At 35.8% G+C, this 20,434-nt stretch overlaps 1 protein-coding gene across 1 annotated transcript in view; it reads left to right on the plus strand.

Moving 5' to 3' along the window:
• The window catches only part of VPS50 (VPS50 subunit of EARP/GARPII complex), an 81,773-nt gene that overhangs the window by 38,837 nt on the left and 22,502 nt on the right, over nucleotides 1-20,434 (plus strand). Inside the window, exons 16-21 of the mRNA XM_058802934.1 lie at nucleotides 264-362; nucleotides 3,632-3,722; nucleotides 5,261-5,437; nucleotides 9,854-9,972; nucleotides 11,431-11,537; nucleotides 18,828-18,949. Of these exons, the coding sequence (XP_058658917.1) occupies nucleotides 264-362; nucleotides 3,632-3,722; nucleotides 5,261-5,437; nucleotides 9,854-9,972; nucleotides 11,431-11,537; nucleotides 18,828-18,949 (715 nt within the window). The remainder of the gene's footprint in view (nucleotides 1-263; nucleotides 363-3,631; nucleotides 3,723-5,260; nucleotides 5,438-9,853; nucleotides 9,973-11,430; nucleotides 11,538-18,827; nucleotides 18,950-20,434) is intronic.

Genomic DNA, 20,434 nt, shown 5'->3' on the forward strand with positions numbered 1-20,434 from the left:
GAGACTGTGAACTGACAGCTTGCCCTGTGTAGCAGGCTCTCAAAAATACATTTATTTTGCTTATGGCTCTTTGTCTCTATGTGTATGGCACACAGTGATAGCATTTGAAGGAAAATGAGACATGGGACTTTAGTGGAATGCGACCTTAACATCGCAATGCAATGTTGTCCCTCTGTGTTTATGAAGATACGTTTACACTCACAGTTGGAACCGTAGTATTAAGAAATCAATAGAAATGTCTAAACTTTGTTTTATTACTCTAGGCTGATGCAGGTTGGAGAAGAATTTTGTGGCAGTAAGTCTGAAGTTTTGCAAGAATCTATCAGAAAACAAAGTGTTAACTATTTCAAAACATACCACAGGTGAGGCTATTATATGTGTAGTAGATGATTCTAATGACATTTATTATTGTTGGGTAAATGCTTTCCAAAGGAATTCCGCTGCATAATTTTCCTGCACTGAGGTTGACTGTAGAGTATGTTTTCTGATGACAATAAGGCTCTGAACCCTGGAGGAGGGGAGAGGATAGAGAAGCCTTTGCTTCCATTGTGTTTGTGGAAAACTGGAGTTCTGCAGCAGGCAAGTCAGATAAAGATGAACAACTTTTTAATGTAGAATTTCAGTAGTTTTTTAGGTTGCTTCTTTTTTCCTGGTGTCCTGAGAAGGAATGCCTCTGAAGTCCATACTTTGTAGCAAAATTGTGTCTTCTTTTTCTTTGCTATTGTTTAAGAAGACTCATCATGATTATGACATCATGAGAAGACTTATGACTATGAGGTGTTTTTCAATGTGCAATTCTGTCTTGAATCAAGTAAGATATTTAGAACTGAGTCCAACCTTTTGAGTCTTCACGTGTCTTCACGGCTTGTTCGTTGACAGGGTGTAATTACATTTCAGTCATGTGTTGTCATATCACATGAGGCCAGTCATGTGTTGTCGTGGACAGGCATTCTCTGGACTCAGATATGATATATGGTTATAACAGCATTGAGACTTATCTTTCTGTTTTTGTTGTCTTGATTTTAGAAATGTTTTGATTTGGATGATGGACAACTTTTGTAATTCTAGTTGTCTAGCATTATGTTCTTTCTGTGTGTGAAAACTAGGAAGATGTGAGAAGATATACAGCCTTCCATGTTCTAGGAAATGCTTACTTTCCTAGTCTTGATCTGTTGCCCTCTTGTTTGGGAGCTGTCATACAACTAATACATCCAGAGCCATTTGAGAAGTCTTAGGCTTTCTGCCTAAAATCCATGAAGTATGAAAATTAGTGCAAGGAGGACATGAAACAGTGTCTAAATTCAGAAGATGAGAATGTGGTTTGTAATTTCTTCCAGCTTTAGTAGTTTGTTGCTAGGAATTCTTTCTCGTCATTTGGTAAAGACATCAGTTCCAGTTGTCTAAAAAACTTGAGCCTTAATCAGATCCACATTATGTCTTGTCAGAAGATGCCACTTATTTTTATTTCTTGAAATTTTTCCTAATCCTAGGCAGAATTTCATTAACTGATTTTGGTCTACCTAACCATATTTTAACACTGACTTATCACATAGTGCCTTGTTGGGTTAAGTAAATATAATTTTGACTGTTACAGTCCTGTGTTTGTTTAACAGTTTAAGTAATCATGGGCTAATTTTCTGAATTATCTTTGAGTAAAATAAAGGTTAAGGAACACTGCTGGAATATGTATAGAAATAGTAATTTTTTGTAATAACTTGTGTTTTTTAAGATAATGTAATTTTTGTGAAAATAAATATTTATTGACATGAATTAAATTATATGAAACTTTTTAATACTTTCTACGTGTTTTATGCTGCAAGGGTATTGTGAAGATTAATTGGCTGATGTTTTCATTATCAGAAGGAAAACCATAAAAACCCTGTCTCACAGCTATATCCCCTAGGTTGTTTTATATAAAGCTTTAAGCATCTTACCTTTTCAGATCAAGCTAAAGTGGCTTTCACTTCTCTCGGGTATTTAATTGGAGGGGGGGAAAAAAAGTAGGAGTGCTTTTAAGGATTCATTAGTACACAAGAGCTACACAGAACTGAAATGCTCAGAGTCCAGGAGTAATCAGTTCTTTGTGTAGTTTGACATATCTGGCCTCCTGGGGAATGTGGTGTTATGGAGAACTGCCAACATAGAGAAAATACTAAAAGGAATTGGCTGTGTGATTCAAAAAACATAGAAGAGAACATAGTACTAGAGCACACAGGAAGCCTTTTTTTTGAGTGCAAGCTGATTGTTCTGATAAATCAGAATGGGCTTTTGGCAGAGCATCAATAAGATGATTTTTGAAATGCAATTTACTTTGCACTGATACACTTGTAAAAAGATGTGTCTGATCACTTAAGCTTTTCAGAGAATGAATGCATCAGGTCTTCACGCATTCCCCTTTCTAAATGTAAGGTAAAAATTAAGAACATTTGTTTAAGTACTCTGTCAGAGCCTTGGCTTCAGATTCTAGATGCTACAAAACCTGTTGTGTGGCTTTTGAATGTTTGCTTTTCTATGACTCTCACCTCAGTCTCCCTCACAAAGACTTTTAATCTCTAATGCTGGTTTTCACTGCATCTCTGTCTGTTGTTTCTGTTGACTTTACTGTGAGAAGATCTGCAAGCTATGGGTGCTCAATGCCCTGAAAATAGCACTTAAAGTCTATTTGTGTTTAACTTGGGAATTTAAATAAACACAGCAAACTGTTGTCACAATTCAACACATTGCTTATCTCATTGTGGCAAGCAAATCTTTATTTTAGTGGTGGTTGTAGTTCATTATTGAAGGTGTGGTATTCCTAGAATATTTTATTGCCTAATTAGAAACCCAGTGCATAATTTACCAACTGTTACTTGTTAAACAAAACAATATGCCCTATATTAAGAGGAAAAGATAGAGCAGTGTGATCCCAAAAAACATTCATTGCTGTCTTTTCCTATGTGTTCCATTTATGTGGCCAATTTTTTTTCTTTATCAAAGATGTTTTTGCTTATGACAGAGTGGAGGTTTTTCTAGTGATTAAAAACAACAGAAGAAATACAGAGATGTAATGACTTGATTACTTTTCCTTATTACTGTATTACTGATACCAAAGTAAAATTAAGCTATGAAGAAAATTAGAGACTAATAGCCATTTTAAGTTTTTTCTTGGAAAGGTTGGTATGTCTGTAGAATATGATTTCTTTCCACTTCCCTTTGCTCTCTCTCACTGGCTTCAGTGTGTTTGAAAGAAACACCTGTCTTATGTGGGCTCTCAGAAGCTGTTGTGCTGCTAGTGGAGTGTTTGTGTATATTATATTGCTTTCTACAGTTTACAGAGGAAAAAGATCCAGTATTTCTGCATAATTGTAGCTGTCCCTCTATAATTTGTAATGGTTTTGACTGAAAGAATTAGTTTATAAATTTTGGAGATAGTCTCAAAGAATATCTTTCTCTGGAGGTGTCATAAAAATACTCTGCTTTGGTAGCCACAGCTTTTGAGTGGTTTGTCAGTTGGAAGAGTTGCTTAAATACTTGTTTTAAAGTGTAACTTATTGTACAGTTCTGGAAGGAGTTTTTCACTGCAGAAGTGAAGTAATTGCTAACTTTGTGATTTACTCTTTCTGCCAATTGAAAGTATTCATTTGTGTTTCAGAACCCGTCTTGAGGAACTAAGAATGTTTTTGGAGAATGAGACCTGGGAACTTTGTCCTGTTAAATCAAGCTTTAGCATTTTGCAGCTTCACGTACGTTCTATGCATAAAATTTACAAATGTATTAATATTTAATAACTGAGAGTCACAGTGTTCTAAGAAGTAGTAAGATCCATTAACTACTGTACAAATGTTTTTAATTGCTTCTAAAAACGCCTCAGTTTTACTTTATGATATTAGAAACTTAGGAGTTAAATGGTTTTGAAACAGTAGTGTTTCTGTTTCAGGCAGGCAGTGGTTTTTATGGAAGATGCTAGAGTTGTAAGCATAATGTTAGCCTCAATGTAATGTTAATTTCCATGTATTGTTAATATGTCTGTTTTTAATTTCTAAAATATTTATCTGACAGTAAGATGCTAAAACATGAGTGCCTGCAAGTACTTACATGAGCACTCACTAGCTTGTACCAACTTGGCATCTGTTTCTGGAAACATAGGTCATACAGCCTCATTTGGACAAAAAAATAGTCTTCTGTGGTGAAGTCCAACTGAAAGCAAGTAATCACTGTACTTACCTTCTAATCATCTGAAGTGATTTTTTTATTTTTAGCATGTGGTGGATGAAATTAACTTGTTTTGCCAAATAAAACATGGTGCCTGTGATTAAAGCTATAACTGCAGTTCAGAAATGTTTTAGCACAGCAATGTTAAGGAAGATCATTTTGCAACCTCTGTGGAGTTAACTGTAGAAGTAAGCAATAGGCCACAGGGTCACTGAAAGTATGGAGGGAACGGGAGGGAAGACCCTCAGCAGCATCCAGCAGCAAAGGAAATAATATTTTAAATAAAGAAATGGGATTATAAATCTACATACTGCTCAAGGGGCTGGAGCAGCAGAAAATGGCAGAAAGTTACTGATTTGTGTAAGCAAACCGAAATCTAACATTTTAGTCCTTTTAGCTGCATGTGTTTTAACCTTTGAACCTTTAGTTAAATGAAAATGTACATTTTACTGTTATGAATATCAATAGCTTGAGTGTAGTAGATAAAAATGGTATGTCATCTGAGATAAGTTGTGTTTTGTTAGGGGAAAAAAAGTAAAAAAAAAAAATCATGCCTTTTGGATCCTGCTTGGTCCATACACTTGCAAAAGTTTGTGTACTCACCTAGTGCTCAGAAACTCTGCAGTGGGTTTGAGAAGTAAAATATCTTGACAACTTTTTAAAAATAAAATATCAGCAAGAAAATTTCAGCTTTAGTAAATTACTAGGTAACTTGTGTAAAGAAAACTGCATTTTTGGATATGGATATGGATAGAATTTAAGTCACCTTATTTCTGTGAAATAAAAAACACAGTTACTTTTCACCTAGTTTTAGACAGTAAATACTTTCAGAATACAAATATATTGCATGTTGTAGTAGAAAACTTCTAAAAGTACAAAGACAAGCAGCATAAGGTTGTCACTTTTGAGGTTAACTTGAGCCAGCATGAAAAGCATGTTTAAATAAGCAGCAAACTTCGGCTAAAAGTTAATTGTCCACAAGTTTGTTGTTATCCTTTGTTTTTATGGAACTGGAGTCATAATAATATTGAAAATGTCCGATGAGAACGTGGTTTATTTCTGTTGGTAGGAATTTAAGTTCCTGGAGCAGTCGCGTTCCCCGTCGGTGTCGCCGAGCAAGCAGCCTGCCTCTGCGGCTTCATCGGCCGTGACGCTGTTCGAGCAGTACTGCGCCGGGGGAAACCCCTTCGAAATCCAGGCCGACAGCAAGGATGATGAGACAGAGGATGTGCTAGCTTCCAATGGGGTATGGAGTGTTCCAGAAAAAAAAAGCAAATAGTGCTTTCAGTAAATGATGGTATATTTTGTGAGGCAATGATGGTAAAGCGCCTTAGTACAAGAATCTGTTGCCTGCAGTACTTTGCTGTTTTGCTTTTAAAAATGCCAGAAAGTCAGGCATCCTGTTTAAAGTTCAGTTTGTTTTGCACTGAATCAGTACTTTTTTCCACTGAAGTCAAGCATTCCTGACGGTTAGCAAGACATTTTCCACCTAAATTAGTATTTTTCCAGAGGCTTAAGTTAGCCTTCTTTGTGGAGGTGGTTTTATCATTTTAGGACTTGCTTTCTGGCTTCATAGGAAGGAGTCATTGTGGGCTGCTCCTTTTGTTGTATTTGTTCGCTCAAATATGATTTGCTGTGATTTTCTGATGTTTGTTACATCACTTTTAGTTGCAATTGAAGTGCTCAGGGCACTCTCTTTATTGTGAGTTCTTCTGTAAAACTGAACAATAACTGTGTGGAGTTTTTTTAGAAGTCTGTCAAAAATCAGTGATCAAATGTGTTTCAATGTAAAACTTGGTACCATTTTCTTAAATGCTACATTATCATGTTTTTGTTTAATCTTTTGTTATTGTTTATTCCTTTGAGGACTGATGTTTTCTTGGGCTTAACTTGTGCTGCTGAGGCTGGATAGCATCTTAAGAACAAAAAAGAATAATTGCTGCTTAGTGATTTCAAACTCCTCTGATACCTTGCAGATTGCTGCTAGTGAATGAGAGCCTGCATTGTTCCCATATTTTTTGTTTAGTGACTTGTAAGCAGCATACTTGTAAGCAGCAAACTTGTAGAAATTGTAGAATTGTTTGTAGAATTGTCTTCATTTCTTGGCTATGGATAGGCTGAGGTGTTTTTATTTCTCTCTGCACATTTGTATGAGACGTGAAAACTCTGAATACAAGTTAGGACAGACCTTCTTCAGTGTTTCCATTTCTAACATTTTAGCCTTCAGAATCTATTTCTCCTTGCTCCAAGAATAATTTAGAAGACATTGTCTTACTCTGTGCTAAGCTTTTGCAAGCATTAAATCATTTGATGAAAAACTAGGTAGCAAATGCTGATAAACATATTGTAGACACTGTTTTGAGGGCTTTGCCAGCATGAAGTGTCACACTGCTGCCTTCTGTCAGTAAGACAGAATCACTGAATTGTTATTGTTCGAAGGCACCTCTGTCACAGAGACTGCAGGCTCATGAGAGAAGTAGTGGTCCTGCAGGTCTTACTGGAACTCTGAAACCTGCATGAGTTACAAAACACAAGTGTAAAACAGACAGAAATTTGTCTCTCTGAATGGAGGCACAGAGCAAGTTAATTAACTTGTGTACAGGATATCTCTCAGAGCTGGTATTAGAATGAAGTATTTTATGTCTGAGGTGGCTGTACTCTACAGATAACTGTCCTACTTTCCCTTTTGACATTTTTAGTCTCCTCTCTGCATTTCTGTCCCAGAGGCAGGGTAAGTGAGGTACTTGTTAATAGATCCTTTGGGATGGATTAGAGTGAAACAATACTGAATGATTGGTGTTTATACATACATATAAATGGCAGGTTTATTGTAGAACAATTTGGTTTTAGTGGAAATGAGGTATGTAGACATTTTATCTAGCATGTTGTTAGCTACAGTAATAGAACAATATGAAAGTATCAAGATATAACTTAATGAAATATAGAAAGAAAAAAGAAGTAAAGGGTAAGAGTAGATTGTGGAAAGATAGCACAGCTCTTGGATCTAACTGTGACTTGGTTTTTACAATTTCAGTGTCAAACTGATGGCCACAATCTTGATCTGTTGGGGCTGAGGGAAACCACCAAACATGAAAGTTCGCTGGGTTAATAGACATTCGTGTTCAGGGGAGAGCAGCCAAGGTACCTCCACTGCAGGGGTGTTTTTGGCTGCTGTAACACTGTGGATTGTGTGCAGTCCTCTGGTGGAAGGCTGCAGAAATGAGTCTGGGGGCATTTTGGGGGTCTTTGATGGTTTGTGGCCCCTTCTAAATAACTTGACTGCTGTTTGACCTGGCTAAGTTGAGCCAATTATGCGTTATCAGAAGGGGTGAATACCTTAAGGCTTATGTGATTCCTCCTCATGGGAAGGACATTGTCATGATAAAAAGCATTATCCTGTCTCACAGTATCTGTTTATTACTGACCTTTTTCCCTTATCTGTGTCAAAAAATGGCTTGTTGCTAAACGCAGGCTGGTTTTTCATGGTCATCCTCTGGTGGTGGGTGTGCACCTCCTCTGTCTTATGGAGATCAGAGGTTTTGCCAGCACAGCTGGCTGTGCAAATCTGGCCTCAGCAGAGCACCTGCTGCTCTTACAAATTGCCAATTGCTTGAGCCATTAACCTTTAATGTTTCACAGCTGTCTGTTCCAAAGTGCTGACACAGAAAGAACTCCTGTTTAATATGTAGAAGGTACACCTATTTTGTTATTCTTTACATAGAAAGATAAACAACCTGCTTAAATAACGCAGGATAAAATTTTTACTAGGGTTTTGTGTTTCAGTGACCAGTTACCTGACCAGTTTAGGTGGAGGCACATTTTAGCACTGAAAATTGGAATTATTTCAGATGGAGGTTGCAAAATTTTGCTTCCAGAGAATATAGGCATGTTGCCAAATATAGAAAGAAGTAGCACGATAAGGACATAAGCATTTAATTTACTTGTCAGTTTATCTGTAGGGTGGGAAGACCTGTCAGGATTTCTTTTGAGAATTTTAGAGTCTTTAAGTGCTTAGATGTTGCAAAATGGGGCCCCTGGACCCAGTTAGCTCAGCTCTGTATCTTGAGCTTTGGTGAGATGCTTTATGTCCCTTTTCTGTAGCTTCTTAAAACGTGTCTCTTGTGATACAGTTAACTTCCAGTATTATAACACTCTTCAACTTTGATGAATCTTACAGCTTCCTGGAGGTTGATTTGAGTGGATTGCCTTAACACTTCACCTCATTACTGCTACAAGATACCTGAATTCATTTTAGCACTTCAAAACTTTACTGCAGACTGTGTATATTCAAAATAGATTTATAATGTCTCTTCAGATTGAGGTCACTGTTTAATAGTTGCATACTTTAAAATACAAATGCATTTATTTCATTAAAAAAAGCTGTTTGAGATCATTAATAGCATTAGATTGAGGGGACTTAATAAAAGTATTTTTCCATGTTAAAAAAAAATACATCTCAAAATCCTTCTTATTCTATGATGTTAACACAGTTCATTAATGTCAATTGACAGATTCTTACATCAATATGAACTGTAGTTAAAATTTGTGGTCAGTTTATCATTTTACTGTCCCTGGATTTTAATTGAATCAGCACATCATTTATTATATGTTAATGCATAATAAGTGGTGGTAATTCTCTGTGCTACTGTTCCAGTCAAGTTAGATAAACTGTGGTTCTTTTTGTGCTTAGTCAAGGCTGACCTCAGCTCATTTTTGAAATACTGAGCTGCTTTCTTCACAACTTTCCTTTGTCTAAAATGTTCATGATGCAGATATTTTGCCTGGGAATTCTATTGGTCTGAACATTTCTTTCGAGTGTCTCATACTACATTCTCTTTTTTCCAGCTGAGCTGGTTTTGTGTTGAATTTGTTTGTTCTGTGGGGCTCTTGCTTTTGTACATAGTGCTTTCATAGTGCTAGCCTTGAAAACTCTCAGCAACTTGGGACCAAGGCATGTGTGACTGAAAAAATACATGTCCTAGTGTGTTTTGGCTGCCATTTCTTAAAGATCCTGCAACCAGAGTGTGTTACCTGTGTATTGACTGTGTGGATAAAGTGGCTTCAAAGCAGTGTATGAGTTAAGGAAAAGTGTCTCTCTTCAAGTGCAAATGCATTCTGCATAACTGCAAGTTATTTTTTGATATTGGGTTATTTTCTTAATTAAATGTGTGCAGTACAAAGAAGTATTTTGTGAAGCAATAGTTTAGTTCTTCTTGCAGTAATAATTAACTATTATACATGCCAGGAGTTTTGTGTTTTTTGTTTTGTTTTGTTGTTTTGTTTTGGTTTTTTTTTTTTTTGTTTTTTTTTTTTTTTTTTTTTTTTACTGCCATTGTATGGATGAATTTTGAGGATTTATTACTGTTTTTTTCAGACTGTAAGAAAATAACAAAAGCTCAAATATGTTTATAAACCAACTAGAAAGGAACACAAATTATTGGTAGCTGAAATAGAATGATGGAAGTATTTGCCTAATCACCATAATATAATTTGCCTGCTACATTTTTAAAGAGTATTGTCAGCAGCCTTTCAACAGCAAAGTTATTTGTATCCCAATCAAGGTAAAAGCCAAAATGCGACCAAAGTGCAACATTAAATGAGTGATAATGTTATAAGAAAAATAATTATCGTCAATTTCTTATTTATTTATTTTTTTTACCAGTATGAATCAGATGAACAAGAAAAAAGTGCATATCAAGAGTATGACAGTGACAGTGATGTTCCTGAAGAGTTGAAAAGAGATTATGTGGATGAGCAGACAGGAGATGCCCCAATAAAAAGGTAAGTTGGCTGTGTGGGTCCTTGGTCTAATTCACATGGTTTTCATCTCAGTATTCTAATTAGTTCAGTTTCTGTAATCTACAACAGTGGAATAATAATCAAATAAACATTATGCTGCCTGCACAGTTAGAAGGCTCAGCACTTAGATCTCCAGAGCAGGGAGGAACATTAAACCACTCATCATTATTGCAGAGAAAACCTGAAGAAAGGAACGTTTTGAAAGCAGATGAAGGATCTCTGAAGCAGGTAGTGGAAAACTGGTTAATAAGGACTATATGTTAACTAAAGGTCCTTCTATAGCAGCTGTTGTGCATATATGTAATTTCTGTTGTGTCAAAAGTGGTTGTTTGCAGACAAATGCTTTGAGATTTGGGCTTCTGCAGAACAATAAACTTCTACAGGTTAAGGAAAAAAAAAAGATTATTCCATAGCTTGAAGACAGTGCTTTTCAATTTTAAGTTCTCTTTTTCTTTAATATACCATATATATATATAAATAAATATACATATTCTATTTTGATGTCTATAAAAAGTATTTTACTTATATATATTCATATTTAAAAAGCCAACTTTTTATCCTCTAAAAGGATTTGAAAATAAGTTTCTGTCTAGGACACTGTACAACTTAGATGTACATTGGGACTCTGTGAAGCAGGCTAACATTTTTTATGTAGGGTTTGCAGGACAAACAGAATGCCATCACTTGGATCAAAGCAGAGTAGCAGAATAGTTACAAGATAACTCTTTAGGATAAAATATTGTTAGCATGATTCTTTCTATAAGGTTTACAATGTAAACTCCCTCCTTTCAAAGGAGTGATGGAGATATAGTTAAAAATCATTTATTTGGAACAAGCAAGAGGTGCTGTCCATAGGTTTGTGCTGTGAAATTCAAATTTTTGGAAGAATATAATTTTGAGGTATGGCAACTGGCAGAGGGTTTCTCTTAAAATTAAAATGTGTCTTGTTGGATAAATATCGAGTCCAACTTCCTGCCTCTTTCAGGACTAAAATTTGTGAAAAAGTTAATGACTTTTTTAGTTTCACCTTCCTCAAAATTGCTTCTATTTCTAGGTAGCAACTTTCAGCTGTAGCTGACAAATCTGCCTGGTTTTTTGTGACTTGTGTTGTTTTTATTCTCTTTGTGAGTTATGAATTTGATTCAGAGCAAGAGACTAAAATGAATGTTGGGGCAAGACAGATGCCTGCAGAACTCCAGCATGAGAATAAAAGTCAAAAATTCCTTCTGTAGTACAATTCTGTGTAAATTAGATCAGGCTTCTTTCTTAAATATTAGAATCCTAACCCTGTTGTGCTTTGGCATAAGTAAAATTCTGCACTGGAAGACATACTGTCTTGTGAAAGAAGGAGGAAGGAATAATGCATTTTCCACTAAATTTCATTTGTATGTCTTTGAATATTTTCACATTTTCTGTATTTTGTTTTGTTTTTTTTTTAAGTGTTTCTCGAGAAACTCTGAGGAGCAGAAAGAGATCAGATTATAACCTCAATAAAGTGAATGCACCTATTCTAACCAACACTACACTGAATGTAATAAGGCTTGTTGGTATGTAGAATAATTGTTGTTTTTTTGTGAATGTTTTTGATTTTTGTACAAACGTATGGATTATAGCGAATATGTTAAATGATATTTAAGGCCCTGAAAAATATACTTAGTTGGGCTCTATTTCTGCTCTTTGAAAATGTTAATAAGATAGAAATAAAGCACTAAACAAATTCCTTAATTAAACAGACAAATTTGCTTATATCTTGTGCATTATTTTATCTGGAAAATTAATCTGCATGCATATGTTGGTTTTAACTTATAGTGCTAGTTTATTTGTCTGAAATATTGAATGTGTTAGAAGAGTAGATATAGGAAGCAAGATTTATTTTAAAGTTAAATAGTTGCAAAAGTAAGAACTTTATGACTACTTTTTTTTTCCATTTCATTATTCAAATTCTCACACTCAGAATAACTGTTTTTACTACATAGTAATGAACTAGAAGAAAAGAGCTCTCATACATCCTAGTAATCTCTGGGGAGTTTAGGGAATCTGTATCCCTGCAGGTCATCAAGATGTGACTGGACAGGCTGCTGAGCAGCCTTGTGGCTTTAGGCCTGCTCTGAGCAGGAGGTTGTACTTTGCCACTTCTTGAGGTCTTTTCTTGCCAAACTTTTCTATGAAAACACTTGCCTCCAATTCTAGGTGTGATGGGATTGATTTTTCGTGATCATGCCTTCTGTGTGATGATCTAGATAATTGTATGATAGCAATTTTCTGCTACTGACTTCTGTTTTATTTATAGAGAAGGGAAAGTAATTGTTTAAATATATCTGAGTAGGCAGGAGAGAGAGGAATTCTGTGTGTGTTGCATTAATGAGGTTTGCCTCCAAAGTTTGAAAATTATTGTTGCACTTCAGACTAAGTGCTTTTCAAAAAGGTTACTCTGATACCTGTTATAGCACCTTTTGCTCTCTTTGAAGGCAGCATGAAAGTCAGGAATTAATTTTCTAAATCTTCTTTGCAGATTTGCTAAAACCTTTTTTTCCCCTTGAGAATTTACCATATAGACCTGAAATGAGAGTTCATTCTGTTGTGACTTTTCTGTGATTGTTTTGTGACTTAGGTTGGAGAGATTTCTTTGCTCTTTCTGCTATAAGGTTTTGCTCTGAAAAAATTGAGGATTGAGTAGAGAAATCACTCATGACACTTTCTTGCAAACATCAGCCTCTGTCCCTGCCATAAAACACTGTACCAGTAGGTGAAGCAGTATTCTGGTTTTCTGATTTTACATAAGGAAAACTATTTGTAGATTATATTGATAACCCCAAAATTAAACATTATTTTAAAAGCTCATATATATGCTTTTTTCTCCTTCTGGAATTATTATTAATTTTCAAATTTTCTGCTGTTTGAGGTGTTTTATATTGTTTTGGTAAGGAGTATTTGTGACATTTTGTATTATAGTGATGTTATTTAAAACATGGACTTGGAAAGGACCTCCTGCAGGGGGAAGATGTCATTTAGTACTGCCTGTAAATATGCTTGTTTTGAGCTCCAGCTTAAAAATACTTCTATTCCCAGCACTCATTGTAATAGGAATTCTATTTCAGAAGCCTTTTTCAGCCTAAAGAATTAAAAAAAAAAATCCTCCTATTTTCTGCTGACTTGATCTTATGACAAAAGAAATTTTGAGGTTTAACAGATAATTTTGTTTTTCAATGCATACTGTTCTGCTATTTTTACAGGAAGTGATCCTATTCCTTCTCAGTCTGATTTGCTAAACAATGTGCCAAGATTTCTAATGTCCCCTGTGTTTATCCACCAGAAATTTACATTTTCTGCTCTTCTTATAATCTTACCAAAATCATGCAATACTTTGGTTGAGATCTTCCTGAATTTTCCAATTCTTTTATCATTGCATCATGGTCCCAAGTTCCTTCTGTTTTGCACCTCTTTTGATTTCTTACAGCTTCCTTGTACTGGCAGTGTGTAATGACCTTGTACAGCCAGCAGATTCTTCACTTTCCCAGTTTTTTTCCAAGAGATAAGCTGCTAGTTTATAGTAGAAAGATGCATGTTTTTCAATTAATTGTCCCCTAAATGTATGCATTTACAATTTGTGCTACTGAATTTCATCCAATTCTTATAATAACAGTCATCAAGTCCTTCTGTACATTATGTCAGTCCTTTTTGTGTTTTGATGGCGCCTCTTTATTTTTTTCTATTATCACTCTCATTTCTTTGTACCAGAGTAATTAATGAAAATGTTAATGAGATGGCTGATTGCTGGGAACTCCACCAGTAGCTTTTTTAGTTGCTTCCCTTTCCCACACATTCTAGCTTCATTTATTTACTGTGTAATGTTGTTATATTAATACTTTTACCAAATCCCAGATAGATGATATATACTGTGTCCTTTGTGTGGAAAATCAGGTACTTTAGTCTGGTACAGTTCACTTCTTTTAGATCCACGATTTATCTTAATTTTGCCTCCATATTTCTCTTTCTGACGTTTCCATAATTTCTTCAAAACAATCTGAAATTCTACATCCCTAAAGTTAAAACAGTGGATCAGTAGTTAATTTGGATTACTTTTTTCCTTCTTTTATGTTTTCCTTTGCTGTTTTTCAGTCATAGTGATGAAGATGCAGATTTAAGTTGCCCAATCAAGTAACAGAAATAATTGTCTTACTTTTTAGGAAAGTAGTAATGTCCATTGTGTCATACTGAATGAGTATGACAGTGTTTGTTGTAACCATTTGGAAGTATTTCTATGTGCTGTATGCTTTGTATGGAGGGTAAATGAATAATTTAAAAAGTAGTTTTATATTTATAAACTACATAAATGAGTTGCTAATGTATGATTGAAGTGGGCGTGGCTACAATTTTGTTTGAATTTCAAATTAACAGTTCATTTTCGAGATTTCTCTCACATTAATTAACTAAGGTAATTAGTTCTCTTTCTAGTATGAAGTAGCCATTAGACTAATTTATAAGGTTCATATTTCCTATCAAGCCATTGCATGTTGAATTAAAATGTAAAGGAAGGATAAACCAGTGTTAAATTTGTATGGAATTGTTTAACTAAGCACTGTATATCAGCAAGAATAATTAATGATTATGTCATTATATATATTGATTCGGTGATCTCTTAATTAATATTATTCTGACCTAAGAAATAGTTTAGTGCGTATTTCTTATATTGTTAGGTTTTAATGCTTTTTTTGGCCTTATTTTTGCTTGTGTTAAGAATGGGGTTTGAGGACAAATTCTTAGTTTTTGCTTGCTTTAAACCCCATTATCTTGCAAGAAAATAATAATAGTGATGACCAACCTCAAAGCAGAAGTTGTTAGCTGAAGTGAGTGATTGGTAACATAACAGAACCTCTTGCGACTTAACCTTAAATCACACAGTGTTTAACAGACTTTGCACTTCTTCCTTCAGAGCAGTGTTTTAGCTCTTAATGTGTGTCTTCCTTCCACCATTCCATTTTCCCAGTACCTGGGTCAGGGATTCCCAAGGTCTTGTCAATGGAATCTGATGCACAGAAGGCATTTGATATATCAGCCTTTCCTGTGTCCCCTCACCAGGGTTCCTTCTCCATTTAGTAGCAGGCCTTTTGTTATTGATGTATTTGAAGAAGTCCTTCTTGACCATATTTAATTCCAGGTAGGCCTTAGCTTTTTCTGTCTTTATGTCTGCTCACTCCAACAGCATCTCTATATTCATTCCAAGTGGCCTGTCCCTGCTTCTACCTCCTGTATATGTCTTGCTTTAGTGAGTTTTGACAGATGTTCCTTGTTCATCCATGCTGGTCTCTTGCCCCCTTTGCCCAATTTCTTGCTCATCAGGATGCACCATTGTTGAGCCTGGAGGAAGTGGTATTTGAATATTGACCATCTCTCTTGGACCCTTTTTTCCTGCAGAGCCTGTCCCCATGGGATTCTTCCAAGAACATCCCCAGAGATGCTGAAGTTAGCTCTTGAGAAGACCATGGTTGCAATTTGGCTTGCTGCCTTGCTTCCTTCATGCAGGATACTGAACTCCACAATCTCATAGTCACTGTAGCCAAGGCTGTCCCCAACCTTCACACTTCTAATAAGGCCTTCCTTGTTCATTTGTATAAGGTTGAGCAACACACCATTCCTCACTGGTATCTTCCATCATCTCTGTCAGGAAGTTGTAGTCAATGCTTTACTGTTTGTGCTTTGCTGTTTTGTTCTTGTAGCACATGTCAGGATGACTGAAGTTCCCTATGAGAACCAGGGCCTGTGACCATGAGGCTGCTTCTACTTCTCTGTTGAAAGACTTCATCCCCTTCCTTCTCCTCATCAGGTGGCCTGTAGGAAACACCCCTGACAGTGTCACCCTTGCTAGTCTGCTCTGTTATCCTAACACTTGAACTCTGGACTGACTCATCATCCACCCCAAGACAGAGCTCAGTACATTCCAGGTGTTGCCTCACATCAGCACCACTCCACCATTGTGCTTTCCAAGTCTGTCTTTCCTAAGCAGCATGTAGCCCTTCATGACAATATTCCAGTCACACAAGCTATCCCAACATAGCTCCATAGCTGCAATGGGATCAAAGCTCTGTGACTGCCTACACATCTCTAATTCCTCCTGTTTGTTCCTACTGTGTGCATTGGTGTACAGGCACTTCATAGAGGTATTTCAGTATGTCAATATCCCAGTGGGAGTGCAAGGGGATGTCCCATAGTCTTGTTTTGTGTCTTTGGCTGCTTGTACCTGCTGGAGGTATCCCACTTAAACCTTATTTTTCTGCATGCATGGTCACTGTAACTTTCCCCTTACTCCATCTTTTCTAGTTTAAAGCTCACTTTACCAGGTTGGCCTGGTAAAGATTTATTGGCAAGAATTTGTGTGTGCTAATTTGTGAGGTGCATCAGTTTTGTATAGATTAGTCTGATAAAGAATGCTCTCTACTTGCTATCCTGAAGGACAGAAGGAGTTCTGCAAACAATACTTCAAAAGAAACCTGGCAAATGTTAGCAGTTTAAGCTATCTAGAGCCTCTAGAAATTCAAGCTACTTTCAATTGCTGAATCTTTAAGTGTGTTTTTCAAGTATTTCTGGAAATTTCTATTTTGATACGGCTTTGGACTGTGTTTATGCTGTTTGGCGGTATTCTTATATATCCCTTTTTAACCCAAACAATAATTTCAGCCCAAGTATAGGTAACAATGTGTATACACTAAAAATTGGTGTCCTGTTAGAGAGAGCAACGAGGAGGAAATGTTCTTGGAACACTTGTTGTGTCAAGATGCTGAGTGATGTAGTAATAGAGAAATGTTCTTGGCACTGCAAGATTTTTGTAGGTGCAGTACTTGGGCAGTACTTGCATAGCCCTTTGGAAAAGCATGAGACACTGCCCAAGAGATTACCTTCAGTATTGATGCCAGCTGCACAGATACTTGGAAGACTTAACTGTCCAGATTGTGACTCATCACTCATATTGGATTGCAGGCAACTTGAAAAATATGCTTATCACAGAGTAAGTGGTGCAAGTCAGCCTGTCCAATACAGAATATTCAGATAGTATGGATGAAAGTGACACTTGCTTTAATTAGGGTACCAGTACTATCCTTTCACAAACATCCAAAAATTTCCACATTGGACTGTGCATTGGATATTCCCTTTTAGAATACAAATAGAATTTTTAAGTCCACTTTTCAGTTTGTTCATAATAGTATGAGTCAAAATACTAATAATTAAGTAGTATAGAGTTAACAAAAGGGCTAAGGTGACAATTATAAATTATTACAACCTGTGTCAAATCTCTAAAAATAACAAAACATATGCTTGCATGTCTCAGCAAACAGGGGCATAGTCATTCAGTAAGGAGTCTAAATTAGATAGAAACCTGGAAGGTCGCAATGTCAGGCTATTTCTTAGTTCTTACTCTAGTGCTCTACCATTTTATCAGGTATGTAGCTGTATCATGCCTGTTTCAAGTTAGTTATCTTGCTGACCTACACAATTACTTGCTTGAAAAATTCAAATAACTCCCCCTTCATTAAAAGCTAGCTTTTGTTTCTTTGCTCCCCAGTTTCTCTGATTCAACCAATATTTTCTTTATCTGTTAGTAGATTATTTCTCTGGGCAGAGTATTAACTTGAAGATGACTGTTGTTGACTACAGGAAAAAGAAATTGTTTTACCACCTTCCTGTAATTTTTCTAATCTGTCACATCTAAACATGTCTGGAATATGACAATTTGTGAAATGACCTGCTGTATCCTACATGCTAGGGTGGACTGGATTTGTGTTTTGGTTAAAAAATTGCTGTCTGTCTCTTACTGTAATAACCAAACAGTTTGTTGGTAACAAAATAACATTTGTTATATGTTATGTTTTTAGAACAGTAAAAGGGCCAGCAGGATGTCATTTTTGAGGTATCTAGCAGGAAATGCGGGGTCTCTGCCATATCAGGATTTTCATTAAATGTGCTTCTTTTATGACCCAATGAAGAGCCATGTCCTATGCTGGAAACAAAAATACGTGAAAACTATATGCCCTGTGAGCTAGGCTTGTAAGGAGAAATCCCTTTTGGACTCCAAATCCTATGATCAGTTTGATTCAGATAACATATAGATGAAGATCCTGAGGCCGAGGTTTATTTATTTTTTTTAAAAAAGTTATTTTCTGAAGTCCAATTTGTTACAACAGAGAATAGTAAGGAAGAGAAGGATTTCTTCTTCTCCCTGGATGTTCCAGGGTACTGACATCCTCCTTTACTCTTAGTCTCTCCCCCTGGAAACATTTCAAACTTAAAACTACTTGAGATTCTTACCACAGGATAGAAAGGAAGGAGAGCAGAAAATGCTGTATCACTGATGTGAAGCACATAACTCCTACAGTTGTTGGGTAAAATCTAATATTGGGCATTTAATTTTTATACTGTGTTTTTCTATTGCTTGAAAAATAGCCATATGTGCATATATAAACACACTAAAGCATAAAATCTTCAGTGGCTCTATATAGCATTTGCCAGACACTGTTTTAGCAGATTATTATTTTGTACCTAAATGAAGCTGAAACTTATAGAGGATCCAGACAGTTGTGTGTTGAATTTGGTACTAGAAGGCTAAGAATGGTTGAGTACATTTTGGTAAGGATTAACATCTATATTTTGAGAAGTATTGGTGTCTTAAGCCATCATTTTAGCTTTGTTTTTAAACCTTTCCAATCTGTAAACTGTTATTAATTTGTTGTTAATAAACGATGAAGGCTGCATAATACACTTGATAAAATTGGCTTTGAGTTTGTCTGAACTGTCGTTGTAGCACTTGTGCTGAGGAAACTGATCTTCTGTATTTGATTTTTAAGGGAAATACATGCAGATGATGAATATTCTGAAGCCTATTGCATTTGATGTGATCCACTTCATGTCCCAGCTCTTTGATTACTATCTGTATGCAGTCTATACATTTTTTGGCCGAAATGACATGGTAGGTAGAAGCATTTTTCATTTTCAAGTATCACTGTACACAGAGAATGAAAATACAGAGGAGATCTCTTTGCTTAAAATGCTACCTAATATGTAATTCCCAGAAAAATTAGTGGCAATAAAATGGATTTGAATGTAGGAGTAAGAAAAGGCTGATTAGATCAGCAATAAAGGAAGGAAGTACTGGGAATATTATTGTTAGCGAGACATTAATCATATTATGTTTTGAATAGATAGACTCTCTATACTTTTTTCCAGCACTATTGAAAAGGAGGAAAGATACTGTGAAATACCTAGAAGTAGTAGTAGAAAGGGAGATTGCAGAAGGGTGGTTTGAGCCTAGACAGTATAAGGGGATTGAATTTTTCTATATGTATTTCTCTAGTTTACATGAGAATAGCAAATGTAGGAAAAGGGGGCCATGAAAGTTAAGTAGGTACTTCAGTTTAAGAAATTCGAAAGACACTTTTTCATATCTAGTATTTTTCTGCCAAACTACTTGAATTAATGAAAACAATGTTTTTTTGAGTGATCTTGAAGTTGAAAAAAATGCTTGTTGGCAATGTCTTTACATAATATAGATCAGCTGTCAATAGAATTGTCTTAATAGCTGCACATGAAAACAACTTTCTCCTATCTTGGCCCCTAAATTACTCCACAAGTAACAGTGTTGAGGGGTGCCAAATCCATCATCATTTGTTGGCAAATTGTAATGAATTTTCAGACTCAACATATGGTTCTAAAAGGTTTTGAACTGTTTGGCAGGACAAATGTATTTGCAATTGTGTTTACAAGATGGGTGGAGGGTGTTTTCCTTTTGTTGGGTTTTTGTTTTCGTTTTTTTTGTTTGTTTGTTTGGGGTTTGGTTTGGGGCTTCTTGGTTTGTTTTTTAAGATAATTGATTTCCATTGGCTTAGTTGCTCTGCTATTCACATTGTGTTGCATTTATTGTTATTTTTTTGCACCTCCTGTTTTGTGTTTTTAAAGCCCATACCAGCTTCCTCATTTTGTGCTTTTAACAGAGAACAGCACAGTGCTAGGCAGGTAAATGTTCTAGCAGAGGGGTGGTAAAATTGTGATGGTTTTGTACTGTGTCTAGTGTTTGTTTTGACAGATTGTTTTCCATGGGAAACACAATGCTTGCAAGGGTTTGTGATTGTAATAAACCCTTTTGTAATGCTGCTTAAATGTCCTCACTCCCCATAGTGTTTCTAAACCTTTAGAAATTAGAGATGGGTGATGGTATGTGATTTAGACCACTCAGAGAGTTCTGGTTTTATTTTTATTCAGAAAAGAATGTCAAATGGGATTCTTAGAGTATGCTGGTGTAACTTCCTTAAATGTTTAAAATTATTTGTGAATATTATGGTTATTTTGTATATGTGAGTTAGTACACACATAAGGAGAGTGTCTGGTTATACAGAGTTCATTGCCAGCTTAGTGAAAACCAAGGATTTAAAATATATATGTTGAGTTCTATGGCTGT

Source organism: Ammospiza caudacuta, chromosome 1, assembly GCF_027887145.1.
Source record: "Ammospiza caudacuta isolate bAmmCau1 chromosome 1, bAmmCau1.pri, whole genome shotgun sequence".
Classification (NCBI taxonomy): Eukaryota; Metazoa; Chordata; class Aves; order Passeriformes; family Passerellidae; genus Ammospiza; species Ammospiza caudacuta.